This window comes from Zonotrichia leucophrys, chromosome 12, assembly GCF_028769735.1.
Source record: "Zonotrichia leucophrys gambelii isolate GWCS_2022_RI chromosome 12, RI_Zleu_2.0, whole genome shotgun sequence".
Classification (NCBI taxonomy): domain Eukaryota; kingdom Metazoa; phylum Chordata; class Aves; order Passeriformes; family Passerellidae; genus Zonotrichia; species Zonotrichia leucophrys.
In genome coordinates, this window is record NC_088182.1 from 10,649,428 (window position 1) to 10,667,373 (window position 17,946).

The 17,946-nt window shown below is 54.4% G+C and overlaps 1 protein-coding gene across 1 annotated transcript in view; it reads right to left on the bottom strand.

The window, feature by feature from the left end:
• Positions 1 to 17,946, bottom strand: part of PLXNA1 (plexin A1) — a 113,334-nt gene that overhangs the window by 30,500 nt on the left and 64,888 nt on the right. The window contains exons 10-15 of the mRNA XM_064724456.1: positions 14,100 to 14,300; positions 6,012 to 6,108; positions 5,534 to 5,724; positions 1,454 to 1,605; positions 1,030 to 1,150; positions 561 to 697 (exon numbers count right to left, since the gene is read on the bottom strand). Of these exons, the coding sequence (XP_064580526.1) occupies positions 561 to 697; positions 1,030 to 1,150; positions 1,454 to 1,605; positions 5,534 to 5,724; positions 6,012 to 6,108; positions 14,100 to 14,300 (899 nt within the window). The remainder of the gene's footprint in view (positions 1 to 560; positions 698 to 1,029; positions 1,151 to 1,453; positions 1,606 to 5,533; positions 5,725 to 6,011; positions 6,109 to 14,099; positions 14,301 to 17,946) is intronic.

Here is a 17,946-nt window from a genome sequence, read left to right on the forward strand (position 1 = left end):
TAAAAACTTCTCCTGGGGCAGAAATACACAACCTGTCAGTGCCCAGGCACGAGGGAGGCCAGGGCAGCAGGGAGCCCCCTGCCCCAGCCCCTCTCCCCTTCTGAAACAGCTGGGGGGGTGAAGAGAGAAAGGAGGGAAAAAAGAAAAAAAACAAAAACCCAAGAAATGAAACAAAAGGCAGGCGGGAAAGACGGAGCAGCTCCTGAGCGTTCCCATCGTGCGGCGGCTGCAAACAGCAGCGATTAGGGCTGATAACCAGTAATTACCGCAGGAAAATATTTAAAGAGCCGCTCCATTATCATCCCTAATCTAAAAATTATCCACTTCATGCCTCAGGGCTTTGTGCTTTTAGAGAAAAATCTCTGTTCTTAGGGCTCTTCCTGCAGCCTCTGACACACAGAGGTTTCAAGAGGAGACACCTTTGGCCACCCAGGGGATTTGGCTCCCATGGTCTCCTCCTGGCTTCCTAGCCCAGGCCTCTGGCTGCTGCCCTGTCTGGGGGTCCCACTGCCTTTGAAGGTGCCTGTTGCCCACCGCCCACCACCCTGTGTGCCCCTCACCATGAAAAAGCACAGGGCCGTCCCCCAATTGTCACGGAGACGTTGCTGCCAGCGTTGAGGTGGGTGCCTTCAATGGCAATCCAGGTGCCACCAGAGAGAGGGCCCCGGGCTGGGACAACACGGGAGAAAGTGGGCATCTGTCAAAGGAAAAGGGCAGGAGTCAGATAGGCTGGAACAGAAATCCTTACTCCCAAGCAGCTTCAATCAGGTGACAGGGCCACAGAGGAGAGGGACCTGTGAGACAGCAGCAGTACTAAAGCCTGGCAGTGCCAGCAGGACAGTGGGGAGGCAGAGCAGTGGCAGCCTTGGAGAAATTCAATCATCATGACTCAACGCCTGACCAGAGAACCCCCACCTCCCCCTCAGGAAAATTATGGCAAATCTTCCAACTCAGCCAGAAAACCAAGCAAAACCACCTAGCATCACCTCCCTTTCGAGGTGACAGACCTGTCCCCAGCATTGGGCTTACCACAAAGGTGAAGGTCTTGGGGGATATGGCCCGGTAGCTGGGCGTGCAGTCACGGATGCACACTTCTACCCGTGCCTCATGCATCTTGGTCTGGCTGGCATTTCCGATTTCACACACAATCCTAAGAGATGAGAGGAAGAAACTCTCAGTGTCCTGGCACCAAGGCACTCCCTGTGCAAAGCAAAGGTCCCAGGTGCCAGCAGCTCCATGAGAAACCAAGGTGGTGGCAATTGACAGTGCCAGCCCTCAGAGAAGCTTCCCCAAAGCCTTTGAGCTCTTCCCAGAGTAACCACAACCAGCAGGTACTTCCCTCCCAGTTCAGCTCTATGCCTTGTGCAGCCACAGGCAGCATTTGAACACCATCAGTGCTGTCCCAACCCTCCTGAGGTGACCTGGAGCACGCCCACCCCTCAGCAGCACTTACTGCTCAGCGCTGATGTACTCGCTCTCGATGGGGATGCACAACACCTTGCCCACTCGCACACCCAAGCGAATGTCCTCAAACTTCAGGCCCAGGTTCTCGCCAGTGATGGTCAGACGGGTTCCTCCTTGTCTGGGGCCGGTCTCAGGGAACAGCTAGGAGAGAGCATGGTCTGTCACCAGGATGCAGAGACACAGGGACGCCTCACTCAGACAGGCTGCAGCCCAGGCAGCTGCAGGATGTGTGTCACGAGCAGCAAGGAGCAGACAGGTGATGAGAAATGCCAGCACATGTGTGAGCTGCCCACAGAGCAGGAAAGACCTCCCCAGTGACAGCTGTATCCACAATATCCCCCCAGGAACAAGCCAGGAGACATGAGAGATGTTCAAGCAGAGGGCTGAGACAGGGACACCCTCCTGCAGGCACAGCCATCTCCTGGGTGACAAGGACACAAGAGTTGAAGGAGACAGGGTAGCATCAGCTGAACCAGCAAGGAAGCCCCTGGATGTGCCTGGCTTTTGGCCAGGTCCCAGGTGCCCAGTGATGAGATTCCCATGTCCAAGATGTCCTCAAAGGAGAAAGCATCTCCAACAGGTCCTTGCAGAGGTGATATGGCAGGTGGGGGGAAATGTGTCTCTCTTCCCCAGCAAACCCTTTGCTGAGGCCAGTTGGGAAGGGAGGGGAGCTCAGCACAGCACCACGCCTCATTTCCCAGGATGATGCCCAATAAAGCAGACAGGTGTGGCCTGACAGACAGTGGCAGAATGAGGGATGAACAGAGGTGTGGGCCCTGTTCCAAGGTATGTGGGGACTCTGCCTCTAACCAGGCAATTACAGGCAGCTTTACATCAGTGATTGCTGGCCCCAGGGTCAGTGCCCACCTGCAGCACTGACTGGGATGAATGGCAGAGCTGCATGCCCTGGGTGGGCCTGCGGACACAGCTGGGTACCAGTGACACAAAGACACAGCAGAGGAGAAGGCAGCTGCAGGCAGCAGCAGAGGGAGAAGGGAATGCAGGCTGGGTCAGTCCAGGAAGAAATCCCAGCCTGAGCCAGGGGAAGGGATGGTTCTATTGCAGGTGATGGGTTCTCTGCTCTCCTGGCTCAGAGCAGCCTCTCCTCCCCTCTAGCACTGCCAGGCACCTCTGCCTGCACTAAGCCCAGCTCCTGGACAGGTTCAAGCTACAACCAAGCACATGTAAGCTCTTTCCATCCTTGGCAAAGCTGGGCAGCTGTAGCCCTGGGGCCTGAGCCAGATGGATCCTCCTCCTCCTTGTGAAGGGCTCATTCCTGAACATCATCTTCACAGCAAGGAAAAGCAGATGAGCTGAGGGTGGGAAATATGCAGCAGTGGACACTGTCCACATCATCAACCCTGATGGACTGCATGGAGCCAAGGGCTGTTTCTGCACAGTCCCACTACAGCCATTGCCTCTGGGGTTAACTTCTGTCCCTGAGCTGGTGACCTTCAGCACACGCAAACTCACACAGGAGCACCCAGTCCCCTTCCACACAAGTATCCTGCAGGACGTGTCCCAGGCCAGCAGCAGAGCTAGGATTGGTGCTGAACCCTGGGTCATGCCAAGGCAGTCACAGCTCACTATTTACACAGCAACAAAACCCTCTGGGGCTGTGGGGAACCACTGTTTGCCTAAACCTCGTTCAGCCCCTGCCCAAGTCTGGGATTGGAGCTCATTCTAGCAGCTGCAGCCAGCAGCAGGTTGGGTCTTCCCCTCCAGAAAGCTCTGGTGGGAAGGCTGGCAGAAGTGGCTGTTTGTTTGGTGTTTCTAAATGAGTGTTAAAAGCTACTCCTGCATGTTCCAGCCTCCTCCTCCGCAGCAAAACTGACAAGGGCCACGTGTTTGGGGAGGAAGGAGCCCAGGAACGAAATGACATTGTTGGCCACCCAGCACAGGGAGGTCACAGCCAAACAAGGTGTGTGGGAGGGGGGAGCTGCCAAGGAGAGCAATAGCTGCTAAACCCCCCTTTTCCCCTCTCCACCTCCGGACCCCTGGCCCCAACAAACAATGCAGCTTTTCTCCTAATTGGTTTCATAGGGTCCTTTTACATCAACGAGCAACCAGCTCCAGTGGGTACAAGCAGTTGGCTTGCTCTCAGCCCTGGTGGCCACAGCACAGCCAGGGGGTGCAGAGGCCAAGGGGTACCCCCTTCCCAAGGGAAAGGATGTCACTCTGAGGGTCACAGTGAGCACTAGACACCACAGAGGTCTGGAAGGGGCTTGTCCCCACCACTGAACAACGGGGAAATGATTCAAGGGTGAAGAATCATGGTCATCTCCCAGCCCAGCCCCACCACCATGAGGACACCTGCACTCTGCTGAGCTGGCCAGGAAGGACCTCCACTCCTCATGAAACCACTGTAGGAGGCTCTTCTCCCCCATTGCCCTGTGCTGCCCTCTCTGCACTAGGCTTTTCTCTGGACCACTTGCAAGCATGCCCACAGCCCAGGTGTGGGACTGGGTTAGTGGGAGGCAGCAGGCAGGCTTCAGGAGCAGCATCACACCAACAACCACTGCCCATCTACACTGCCTGCCACCTCCCAGGGCACTGACACAGAGCAGTGCCAAGGTCAAGCCCACCTGCAATTACTGTAAAATCTCATAATGATTCAGTTGGGGAGAGCTGTTACCACCAGCTCTGGACCAACTGCTGTGACCAATGCTGGGCACCATCAGCTGCTTGGAAGCTGCTGTGAGTGGTGTGTGTGTGTAAATGCCTGCAGCCCTGGTCACCTGAACACAAGAGGACCAAGGCACAGCCTACAGCGAAGCCATGACCTGCCCCACAGCATCCTCCACTCCCATCACCCCTAGGGGTCTGGATCTGGGGAGTTCAGCCTGAGCACAGTGGGAAGCTGACAGGGAGCCCTGCAGCTCTACACACAACTTCCATGTAGGGATGCAGGCTCTGAGGTTCAATCTCACTTTTTCAGGAATAGATCCCTTTTCCTGCCAGCACTCCACCAGCCCCAGGCAACTCTGCAGGCAGTACTGCTTGCAGGCAGGGATGTGCCCAGCAGGGCTGTTCCCCTCTCTCTCCACATGGCTGCCACCCAGCACACTGCAGGGCCCATCCGTGTGAGAGGCAGGCAGCAGCACTGGGAAAAGCCAACACTCTCATTTCCAGCCTCCATCAGATAAGGCACTGAAACCCAAACAGATCAGATCCTGTGCTAAGACTCCAGTAATTAACACCTTCGAGGCCCGGCCAGACGTGGGTTAGCAGAAGGTATCCAGCTGAAATACCCACCAGTACCTCCTTGTGAACCTGGATCCCAGCCCCAACAGGCATGTGAATATTAATATACACAATCCTAAAAGCAAAGGTCATAAAAGCTGTCAGGGAAATGGGATGGTGATGATGAACTACTGGCCCCAGTGCACATGGCAACACAAGAAGCAACCTACAGTTTCCCTGGATCCCTCAGTCATGTGCAGGAAGGGTTGGAATTTTGGAAACGAGCCAGAAAGCCCAGTGAACAGGGGTGGTGGAGGGAGGATTTTAGCCTTGGAAATTAAACTGGTGACAAAAAACACTCAGTTACTAAACACTGAGTTGTCACTGTGTTCACAGAGGTCTTAGGATGAGGGAAGAGATGAGGATCTGACTGCATATTTCAGAAGGTTTGATTTATTATTTTATGATATACATGTTATATTAAAACTAAAAGAATAGAAGAAAGGATTTCATCAGAAGGCTAGCTAAGAATAGAAAAAAAAAGAAATAATAACAAAGGCTTGTGTCTCGGACAGAGTCCGAGCCAGCTGACTGCGATTGGCCATTAATTAGAAACAACCACATGAGACCAATCACAGATGCACCTGTTGCATTCCACAGCAGCAGATAACCATTGTTTACATTTTGTTCCTGAGGCCTCTCAGCTTCTCAGGAGGAAAAATCCTAAGGAAAGGATTTTTCATAAAAGATGTCTGTGACACTGAGTAGATCTGGCTGCCATGAGCTGCCCAGAGAGCCCCATCCCCATATCCCGTGAGGGTCCCTTGGCACAGGGTGTGGCACATACCTTGGTGATTTTGGGGTGGGCACAGGGTGTGGCACGTACCTTGGTGATTTTGGGGTCGGTGCAGCGGCTGCTGCCGCTGCTGGCGTGCATCCAGCTGCTCTCGTAGGGCAGGCAGTGCTGGCGCAGCGAGCAGCGCCGCTCCGACACGCACCAGCCGCACTCGAAGCGCGGGTCGGCCTTGAGGCACAGCCCGCAGCTCTCCCGCAGCGCCGAGCACTTGTACAGGTGGGCTGCAAGGGAGGGAGAAGGGCAGGGTCAGCACGGCCCCCCAGCCCATGGGAAAAGGTTTGGGGGAAAAAGGCAGCTGATTCTTGGCCGTTCCCATCAGCTCCCAGTGGGACAAACCCCCACGGGAAGGAGCCAGCAATGCCCTGGACTCAACACCACAGTGGAGTGCCTCCCAAAGCGCTTGGGAAAAGCCTCTTGTTTAAAAACCCACCAAAATGGTGCAAGTTATGGTCCAGAGCCTGGAGGCTGAGGGGGCACTGGGCCAGGTCCCATCCCATCCCTCACTCACCCTGGATGTTCTGGGGGTTGTCAATGACAAAGTTCCCGTTCCAGACCACAGACAAGTTGACGGGCAGGTCACTGATGTCATTCCCTTCGTAGGAATACTGCAGGAGGAAACAGAAGAAGGCAGAGCCTGTTAATTATTGAGACAAATGTCCTGGTGCTGAGGGGCATAGAGAGACATACAGTCCCATTACATGGATGTCTCCCATCAGCCAGAGGAGAGGGATGGGGTCCTGGCTGGGACTTGCTGGCTAGGGACAAACAGGTCTGACAGCCACTCATCAAAGCACCAGTCACAGCACATGAAACCAGTGGGCTGGACTGGCAAAAAAATAAAGCAGCAAAAAGAGGGTTTGTAAATAGACCCAAAGCCCATCAACTCAAAGGTCTAAAGCTGCTGCTGCTGAAAGAGGAAGAAACAGATGGTGCCTCTGCAGCACAGATGTACTTTTCCCCACAAGGCTCCCAAGCCCTTCCCCATGTCCTCCCCACTCCAGGGATGCTCAGTTGGATATCTGGGATTATGGTCATCACTAGTGAAGCTTGGGGAGGACAGGCTGGGCACATCACAGGACTGGATTCAGTAGAGTCACCCCCAACAGCCAGTGGGAGGATGTCCCTCACAGTCCCCTCCAGCCCCATCACCCCTAACAAAATGACAAAGCTATGGCCACACGGCTGTGGGTGGGACAGAGTTGAGGACCACTCCAGTGCCACATTGGCCCTCAGAAAGAGGTCAAGAGAGAGCACACCACATCCCCTGATGCCCCAGCTCCACACTGTGCTTGGACATTGGCTGCTCTCCATTTCATGACTGGAACTACTACCCGGAGTTTCCAGGTAGGAAGGTGACACCAGGGAATTCCACCCCTCTAGCTTTAGGGGACCAAAAGTCAGGCCCTTGGACCTGCTGCTGTCCAGACAAATCCACCTCCATTTCTTCTTCTGGCCTGGCCAGCACCTCCTCCCCACCCAGACCCCTCTGCCCTGCCTCAACAGCTGAGTCCCAGCCCCAGCAGCACCATCAGTATTCCCTGCAAAGCCCCTGCATGCAGCCAGAGAGCTTTAATCGATACAGAGGCAGGAAGGCATTTGGAACCATCCCTGACAGCTAATGACCTCCTTCGGCAAGAGATTCCCCGCTCCTCGCCTGAGAAAATGACAGGCGTGTCAGGAGAGATTAAATGAATGATTCATGGCTTGCTGGAGTTTGTTAGAGAGCAGTGGATGCACCAGCAGTGGTTCACCCACAGCCCTGCCACCACCTCCAGGCAGTGCCAGTGTCACCTTTCACAGCCCCAGGCTGTACCAAGAGGAGGTGGCCTCAGCATCTCCTCCAGCCCTGCTGCCCCACACAGTGCCCCATCCTCTGCAGAGGCTCTGTTCTACTCGACCCCTCCCCAAGGGGTGGCCCATGAACGAGGCCAGCTGGAAAAGAGCACTTCAGTCTCCTCACCTGACCATCAAAGCTGTGCTGAGTCTCTCCCAGACAGGCAGCATCATCAGCCAGCATCAGACATGGCACCAAAATGGGGCACAAGCCCAGAGTGAGACCTGGCTACAGCAACACACCCCTCCCTCAGTGCTACAAGGTCAATGACAGCCAATGACAGGCAAGCCTAGTCCTCCATCACAGCTTTTTCTTGGTGATCCCTTGTCCATGAGCCACCCCACCCAAACTCAGGGTGGAGGACCCCAAAATGCAGCCCTCCCCAGGGAGAAAGGCTGCTGCTGGTCAGCTGCACACAGCTGTTGTCAGACATAATGCAGCCAGCTGCAAACCCAAGAGCTCCACCACCATCTCCTGTCTACAGGCAGAGCCCCATCACCCCCAGCACAACCCCTGGACATGGTACCTCTCATTGTGTTTGCTCAGACAGCTTTCATCACATCCCCACCAGGCACCATCCACCACCAGAGTCTCCCAGCAACATCCCTGTTAACAGGCCTGGGAAGACGAAGCCAGAACTTGGCTAGGAGTCCAGATTTGTTCACCTTGCCCTGTCCTACTCCCACCCAAGGATATCCTCAACAGAACCACAACAAGGAGCTGGCCAGACCCATAGCAGTGAGCAGAGCCCATTCCCTGGCAGCAGGAGGGAGCACATGCTGGGGAGGGTAGTGGCAGTGCTGGAGCAGAATTTAGCTGTGACGAGCCACGTGGCAGCGTAAGTGAAATTGGCATTTTCAATTTGTACTCTGACATGTCTCATTTGGGGCCCTGGCATCTCGGGAAGGCATCCAGCCTGCAGCTGTCCAAAACATTTATTTGCATCTCTCTGCCCCGGCTGCTTTTGGAAATTAGTTCTTCTGGGAGGTGGGTTGGAGGAAGAAGAATAGGGGGAGAGGGAGGGAGAACATTAACTCTTCCTGCACCACTCCTGAGACAGCAAGAGGCCAAGTGCGTGAGAGACTGTCTCCCTCTGGGAAAGGGCACAGTACTGAGCATGCTGACTTTGCTGTGGCAGGGAGCTGGAGCAGACAGAGGGGAGCAGCAGGAGCACAGGACTGTGTGAAGGGAATGGCAGACCAGGAGCTGCTGCCTCAGCTGGTGTTCAAAGTGTGGGATCACTAAGGGAACAAGGGTATCAATGAAAAATGTGTCCTCTGCATCTGCATGTCCGTCAGCAGCCTCTAACCTGCCCTGCAGAGACAGCAGTGGGTCTGTGGCTTGGATGCTGTTCCTGGTCCCTGTGGAACACTGGAGCTGGAGTCAGGACTTGGCTGTGCACAGGCAGGAGCTGCAGCTGCAGGGGCTCCAGGCTTGGCCTCCTGAGACTTGGAGATCCATCAGATCTAATTTCCAAAACGTCTCATATTTTGAAAGGTGTTTCCAAAGGGCCTCCTCACACCAGCCCTTGCCATACTGCAAGCACAAAAGTGGCCTCTCCACCCACAACCAGGGAGGCAGCAGCATCCAAGTGAAGCAGCAGCCACCTTCCAGCCCTGAAGGCTCCACAGCTGGTGGGGATCAGGCAGGGGGTGCTTACCAATCTGTCCATCCTACGGGAACCAAACAAGAGCTCACAGACAGCCAACAGGTTCCATCACGCTGGCTCCTCCCTGTTCAGAGCTAACATGGTGTTAAACACCCATTAAACACTTAACTGTTATTAATCTCCCAGTTAATCAATCCCAGTGGCTGGCAGCAGACTGGGATGAGCAGCAGGGGAGTAGGCTGGGATGGGTGTGAGTGGGGGATGCACCTACCCAGGCAGCCCTGCTGTCAGACCATCTTCCACTCCACAAAGGTGCCCAGGACACCCAGCTGTGCCTAAGGATGATTTGCCTTGGAAACTGCTAGGAGGATAAGCTATGGGAAAGGGATGTTTGCTCTGGGAGCAAAATGCAACAGGCACAGCCTGAGAGCAAACCAACAGTGCCCAAAAGTGATGTGCTCTGATGTAGCACAGCCCACAGAAGGGGATAGGAGAAAAGACGCCATCAACTGAGATGAGAACTGCCTGGCCCCTTACCTAACCCAGCCAGTCTCCCTGTCCCTCCCTGAAGAGCTTACAAGGCAAATGTGGAAGAGAGGACAGAGGATGTTTCAGCCCCACCCACCTGGATACCGATCTTCCCAGCAAGGTCTCCTTCTGCAGAGATGCAGTTCAGGCAAGAGAACTCCTCACTAAGCCTTTCTCAAGGCTCTTTACCCAAAACTTATCTCAGGCATCTTCCCAAATAACAACCACCAACCTCACGTTCTTTTCACATCTCTGATTCTCACATCCACCCTGCCCCCATGCAGGGAATGCCACCAGCCCTGCCAACAACAAGGGCTGTGGCTGTCACCTGCTGTGGAAGTCCCTCTTTTGATTCTAGGAAGCTCACTGCTCACACACCCACCAGCTAGCAGCAACAGGCACTGAGAGCTCCCAGCTTCCCCTGGGATGAGAGATTCAGCACTCTGAGAAGGTGCCTCCAGGGAGCCACACAGGGGACACAGCTGCAGCTAGCAGGAAACACCCCAAATCTGTGGGCAGATTGCACTGAGATGCACTTTGGGATGCTCCTGCAAATGCCATGCCAACTGGAGGAGGCACCAGCCCTTGCCATGCCAGGGGAGGCAGGGCAGCCCCAGAGCCATCACACCCTTCCCACAGGGCATCCATCCCACTGCAGCCACAGCCTGCCCAACCCATCCCTGGGGAAGGCAGCACAGGGGCTGCTCCTCTGCAGGCAAACCCACACATCCAAATTTCCTGTGCAGCCCCCCTCACTCCCACATGCACCATCCCCCTGGGCTGCATTTCTGGAGGAGAGCTCGGGCTGCAGCTGTGTCCTATTTTTCTGTAGTTGATGACCTCAACTCCTTCCCCGCACTACGGGGATGGCAGTAATGTACATCGCGTCTCGCCAGGGCTCAACTGCAATTCATCATTATTTTATCTGCTGGAATTTAATTGGATCCTATCAAACTCTCCTGATACTCCCTTTTCACTTTAAACACTGCTGCAGGAAAGATAAATGTAGGCACCGCTAGGATGGAGAGCGCGGCTTTGTTGGCGAACGGAGCTGGGGCTGTGGGCTCCAATCCTGCTTCCCTCTCCATGGCTGGTTAATTAGAGATACATATAGTGGAGGTGTGCAGTGCTCAGAACAGGGCATGTGTGTATGATTTATGTTCCTCTATAAATATACCCTGGGCCGAGTAAAACACCGCCATCCGCACAACGGCACAACTTGACAGTAACGCTCAGCCTCTGGTTCTGCATCTCCTTTTTCTCTTTTTGCATGGATCTCCTTCTTTCTTCCCCAAACACACACAAGCTCCTTCACCTGGATTCCTCTTGCCTCAAATCCAGCATGGTGTGACAACCTGAGACCCTGGGAATACACCAGAGCAACACCCAGGTTCTACAGCAACCAAAAAATACCTAGAAAACGTAAATCTGAGAGGTCTTACCTCACTCCCCAGCATCCACACTGGGGTACCACACATGTACCCACCCTGCCAGCCCAGCTTGCTCTGCACCCACACCACTTTGTCCCAGCAATAATGCTCAGTCCAGAGAGAACATCCCAACCTGAGCTAAGCCAGAGGGCAGGAACCTCCACAGCAGAAACTGTGGGCAAGGTGGGCTCTCCATGCCAGGGGCACTGGTGAGAAAGGAACCAAAAGGGAGCCAGGGAGGTGGCACAGCTGCTCCTCACCACGTGGGGCTTTGGTTAAACAGAAAGGGAAATAACTGAGGCATGATGCTTAATTTAAAGTGCTGAGACAACAAGCTCATGAAAAGGAGATCAGGGGTTCTTCCTATTTATATATTTAAAGGGAAACAGCAGCTCTGGGGCTATTTCAGCCTTAAGAGGAACATTTTAGAGAGAAAAAGCCAAAGCCTTGACAGTGAGAAACACCTGTAGCCATTTTACAAAGGCCAAGGCTAAATCAGATCAAGTCCAATGTTACAGGCATTAGTGCAGATTTGGGACTGTGGCACTTTTCAACTGCAAAACTATTCCATTTCTGCAGCAATCAGGAGGATGAACTTTGTTGAGGGATGTCAAATGGGAAAGAATAGGCAGAGGCAAGGATATTTGGAGAATGAATCTCAGTGGCAACCTTATGCATTAAGACAGGCGACCATTTCTCCATCCTCTGCTGCAAAAAGAGACTGGAAAAGTCTGCCTCCAGAAGATTAAAAGCAATCAATTTCCAAAAATTAGTTTATTGGCAAAGATCTTCATTTTCTTAGTTAGGCTTGTCTTTCCTTTTTGCATCTTTACAATATACATGGAAAACCATTAGTTGCTTTCCTCTGGAAGAGCAGAAAGAGACCAAAGTGAGGAGGCAGAAAATGTTCTTCCAGCTTGTTTATGGCCTGGGATGCTGGGGAATACCAGAGCTGGTCTCCCTTGAGTTTGCCAAAGATCTATTGGGTGTTTCAAACGATGTTTATAGTCAACACTCAGCACTTAATGAATGGACTGCTGAATATTTAACCAAGATGTCCTTTCTTCAGAGTGCTAACAAGTCATTGGAGTTTGACAAGCACTAAAACAAAAGACAAAGAGTTTTAAGGGGCTTGACTTATTATGCCTTTCATTCACCAGTGATTCAGGAATGCATCCCTTATTCCACAGAGTATTTAACCTCTTGTTTAGATCCCACTGAACTCCTGGAAACACTGTGGGCTTAAATGCCTTTTGGCATCCATCCTTCACTAGTTGGCTGGGAAGATGTCATCCTTTTCCTATTTCTCCACTTGCCAGCGTTCTCCACACCAAAATCCTAACCCAAAGGATGAAGTGCAATGGAAGAAGCATTGGGCCATGGCTGGGAGAGCCTGAAGCACTATCAAGCAGCCAGATGGACTGCAAAAAGGCATGAAGAGAACAAACACCACACAAGTGTGAATCTGAATCCCCCACACCATAATGCAGCCTGGCTTACTGCCCTCAAACATTAAAGCAGGCGAGCAGACCCTGAAAGCAAAGCAGCTTCTTTCAAGTCAAAACTCTGTTTTTCTCTTTGTGAAGCCACGCTGCACCCAAAAGCCACATCTCCTGCCCCAGAGTGCAGCCCATGGAGCTGCTGTTACCTGTTCCCCATGCACCTCACAACACCACACACATGCCCTTCTGACAATTTGTCCTGTTTTCACAGCATCCCTGACAATTTTCAGGTCAAACATCCACCACTGTCAGCCCAGGAAAAGGTGGTGGTTACAGCTGTCCTATCCCTCTGGAGAAGAGCTGCAGAGGCCATGCAACCCTGGCAGCCACAGCATCCCTTGGGAAACACAGGGAATGCATTGTGCTTTACTCTCCCCCCTGCTTGACAAGTTGAAACATAGTGGGGAGAAATGAGTCCACACCGTTCAGAGCCTCTCTGCAAGCTCCACCTCTGTTATGTAAAGGCTCCCCTGAGGCTCAGGCACCTCTCCCCAGCACCCCCAGGAGCCATCAGGCTGCTGCTGTCAGCACTGTGCAGCCACAGCACTTCCCCACAGGGAGCATCCTGCAGCACACGTGTCCCAGACTGCTCTGGAACAAACTCAGCCAAACCCCACACTACAGAGCTGGGCAGGAGGCAGCTCCAGGCAGGGGAGAGCTGGCAGGGGGCTGGACTGGCTGCACAGCATCCCCCAGGGCTGCTGCCCAGGGCAGGACCAATGGCTCAGGATGATCCTCCTGTCCAAAGGCTCTGCAGCCCTGGGATCGCTGGAGGAGGGAGGGAGCCAGTGCTCATCTTCAGTGGTTTCTAAATGTCACTTGTGCCACCAAAGAGAGCAGGGATCAGCACTGGTGTTAGGCTGCAAATGAGCTTTCACAGTAGGAGAGATGAAAAACAAATTTTAAAAGGATTAAACGGGCGAGCAAAGGGAGGGGCTGGCTGCGTCTGGATGAGGGCAGGTTGGTGTAGAGCACAGCAGGCAGCTGAGGAGCTGAGCAATGGCAGTTCCCAGTGGGGCTATTAGCACCCAGAGTGGCTTTGTGCATGGGCTAGTGCTCAGTGAGAGGCACACACACAGCTCACCCAGGGCTGCTAAACCCACTTAGGGGATAAGGTGCCTGGAGAGGGCAGAGATGCCTGCAGGAGAGAGCTGAAGTGACAGGGGCAAGGACACAGAGGCAGGGAGCAATGCAGGGAGCATGGGATGGAGGGCAGGCAGGCAGGGGAAGGAAGCAACTGCTGGTCAGATCAGGGATGGAGCCAGGGATGGACAGAGGCTGCAGAGGAGGAGGGGAAGTACTTGCAGGGCTGGCAGGCACAGCTGCATGTGGAGGGCTCCACGTGTGCAATGGGACACAGAGGTGTTCCCTCTGTCCTGCCTGTAAAATGGGACAGCTTGGTGTCAGGGGGGCTCCAGCACATCCAGGCCCAGCTGGCTCCAGCCCAGGCAACTTTCTTGAGCTTTGCAAACCCAATTTCCTTGGAAGTGCTCCCTAAATCCTGGTGGCTTCAGCACTCATCCTATCTGGAACAACCCCAAGCAGCCCCCCTCATACCCCACAACAACACAAACCCTGCTACCTGCCACGAGAGAGCAAAACTGCCCGTGCAACGAGCTGGGGTGGGCTGGGGCAGCAGGCAGGAGCAGCCCACAGGCAGGGCCCACAGCAGGGAGAGCTGGTGCCCACTCACCGAGGTGTTCTGGCACTGGATGCTGGTGCTGTTGAAGCGCAGGGCGGTGACGCGCGTGGTGCTGCCCGGGATGTGGAAGATGCACTCGTAGTTGCGCTGCCCTGACTGCGGCTGCGGCAGGTTCTTGGCCGTCAGCGTGATGGGCTTCACCACACCCACGGGGATGTAGATCTGCGTGGAAGGCAGGATCTGAGGGCAGTCCTGCAAGGGGAACAAGAAGCAGATGATGAGATGGCAACGCTGGACAGCCTCCCCCAGCACCCCTGTGACCCTCTCCTGGCTGGCAGGCTTGGCAATGCACTGCAAAAACACCACCCTGAGCACATGCTTGAGAAAATCCTCATGTGCAGCAATCCCAAACCAGCATCCTACACCTGCTCTGCCCAAAGCTTTGAAGCCAGGAACGAAGAGCACAAAGGAACCTGGTGGCAGGGCAGTAGAGTGTTCTCTACAGCTCAGGTTGATTTAGGTGGGAGGTGGGGAGAGGATCCATCTCTGGAATCTGTAACCTGCCGCTGCAACAGCAACATGTGTTCGGGCCAACTGGTAACATCATGGACTTCAATGCCACCATTGCAGCCAGTACGTTTCAGAGTCAATGCCCACTGGATTGTGCACTGTCAAGCTACCTGCTCAGCCCCCCTGCTTCCCTTGCAGCCTCCATCCCCCTTCCTTCATTAGCAAAACGAAAAGCCTTTTCCCTCTTTGACACAGCAATGTGCTCCTGCAGTGTGGCAGAGAACCTGCTCTGCAGCAAATTTTGCTGCTGCTGCTTCTATTTGCACCAGCTCAAAGCAGTGTCACCCCACTCAGCCTGGCTGCAGGCTGCCCAGCACACAGTGACTCCAGCCAGGGGATGCTGCTGAGTCGGTGCTGGGGAGGAAGGCAAGGAAAGCACCTCCCTGCCAGCCCCTGGGGAACGAGACATTGGGAGGGCAAAGCACTCCACTTTCAATAGCCACGGGCTCCCAGCTGCTCCAGGGGAGCTGGTGACTCTGGTGTGCAAAGCACAGGGGAGCAGGAGGGAGCAAAAATAAATGAGCTCAGGCAGCAAAACATCTCTGCAGGCCTGGCGGGTAACACTTTGCAACAACAGCCTGATGCAATCCCACACCGACTTTGCTGAGCCGGGCACAGGTCTCACACCTGCAGCAGCTACTCCTGGGAGTGCTGCCTTGAAATAACATCAGAGGGAATAACGTGTGAGCTGCTTTAGAAACAGAAATGCAGAGGACACAGCCACTCCACTGCTCTCACAGAGCTCCCCATGGTCACAGTGCGGCTGCAGCGGCAGCTCTGGCCCCAAGGCCACCAGCAGCCATGTGTGACCAAGGCTGCCCAGCTGCCTCCTGCCATCCTGCAGCAAGTCAGGCTGAGCCTTGCAAAGTGCCAGCCTTTATCTCTGCCAGTATGATTAATTAACTTTCAAACAATGCAGAGAAAAAAAAAAAAAAGAAATTGTTTCCTTTAGCGAATCTTGACAGAAAAATCCAACCACTTTTACTCTTTGGGTTTTCTGTTCTTCACATGTCTGTAGTCTCCAAAAGCATAGTTTTCAAGGGGAGAAACTATTTATCTCCAAAACACACTAAACAAAATAAAAGCTGAGAGGATCAGTAGTGTTAGCCCCAAACCAGAGGTGGCAACAGGGCTGGGGCAGTCTGGCGACACTGGGCACTGCTCTGTCACCTCCCTGCCCTGTATCACAGCTGCCACTCTGCAAAATGGGGCTTCAGTTCTCCCCACTTCCAGAACCAGCTCAGCTCACAGTGGGGACACACCTCATGCCTGCTGCCATTTCCATGGAGTGTCCCCATGACTCCACGGTGGTTTTCCCCCACCAGTTCCCAGCTTGGCAGTGCTGTCAGAGAAAGCAGCCCCTGCCTGCCTGATCTCCCCCACACTGCAGGGGGACCCCATGGGTGGCATGAGCCTTCCCCATGGGGCACACTCACACTTGGCAGGTATTAACTCCTGCCTCACTCTCCAACACTCCTGTCTCCTTTTTCAGTAATTATTGCCACAGCCCAGCTGGGGTGATGGGTAAGTCCATGCCCCCAGGCTGGGCTCACCTGCTGTGTGCAGGCATGCCCAGGGAGCACAGCAGGCACGGGTGTCCCTCTCCCCACACACGCAGGGGGGGCTCATTCTGCTCATTCCCAGTTTGAGCCCAATCCCCCCATGATGTCACAGGCTCCACATCTGCCAGCAGAATTGTCTCATCCAGCAAAAATGTCAGGCTGTGCCCAAACAGGAAGCACCTGGTGCTGGTGGGCGCCCAGGGTGCCCGGAGGGGTGGGGGTACAAGGACAACTCATTTCCCCTATGAGCAAGTCCAACTGCTGACACAACTCGGTCTGGCACTGCCCAGGGCTTGCATCCCTTGGGAACACTCTGCACAGCCCACAGAGCTCTGTGTCCTGCCAAAAACAGCCCCTGCCAGCAGAGCCCCAGGCCCCAGGAGGGGGCAGCTATGAAGGCATGGGATAAGCAGAAAGGCAAGGCCCCAGCTCACACAAACTCCCAAACATCACACATCAGATTTTCTTCATTAAAACAATTTTTCTAGCTGGATGAGAACATGACTTGGATGTCCAGGTTTGTCTGGAGAGGTGAGAGCTTTAGAATCACATTGCAAATGCTGCCATTTGGGTTTCTCTGGCAGCTCCCAGCTCCAGAGGAGCTGTGCATCACCAGAGAGAGGATGAAGGCAGTCTGGGACTGGGCCTGACCTCAGCTTTGAGGCTCCTTCACAAAGTCCTCAGCCATTCCCAGTGATGGGGAGTGAAGAACAAACACAAGCTGAACCTCCCTAATCTGAACCAACACACCTGTTCCCCACAGCCCAGGAGCCTTTCACCCTCCACAGCAGCTCTGCATCAGCAGGGGCTGTCTCACAAGAGCAGCCTTCTGGGATGAGAAATGACAAGCAGCCTGTGCAGCTTCATCAGCTCTTCCCCAGCCCTGCATGCCCCCAGCAAAGCCACAGAGGAGGGCAATCTCCAGAGTTCAGGCTTTAAAGCTACCACAGCCAGGGGACAGGGACATCCTGCCTGCTGTCACCATTTCCAGGCACATTTATGTGAGTGGTGGCTCCTACCCTTGCCCATTCCAGCCCTGCCACCCCCAGAAATCCAGACAAGCATTCCTGGCATGCCCAGGTCAGAGTGCCATGGATCACTCTGTTTTCCTACAAAACAACCACTTTCCTACCCAGGAAATTGTGGTGAACCACCCATGGGAAGGAGCAGAGACAGTTACCCTCTGTCCCTGCATTTCCTGACCAGTGCCCACCACACTCCAGCCAACACAGACAGACCAAATCCTGCTTAAAATAAACTTCCTGAGAGAGGATGGGGCTGGATGCCTACCATTAACTTGTCTGGTGGTGCCATGGGGCTGGCACTGAGCCCCCCCACCCACCACACCACCCTGCTGGGGACCAGGATGGCCAGGGATGGGGACAGGATGTCTCATCCCAGCCTGGTCACAGAGCCCACAGCTGCAGCTGCTCTGAGGGTGCCTCACCATCCCTGCTGGGAACTGCTGAGGCCACACCAATGTGCAAACAGGCTGAGCCAGGGCGTCCAAACCTCAAAGCAGGCACTGGTCCATTTCCCAGGGTGGCCAAAAGGTCTGCTGGGGGACAGCCTGCTCCCACTGGGCAGTGACACAAGCTCCTGAGCAGGCAGCCTGTGGAGAGCTGCAGACATCCCAAGGGCACCCCCACTGTGGGGAACAGCCAGAGGCTCTGGGGTTCACCTGGCAGGAGAGGGGCAGATCCCATGGTGGGAATGGGCAGATGAGAACCGCTGTGTTCCAGAGCTCTGGACACCACGTGCTGCAT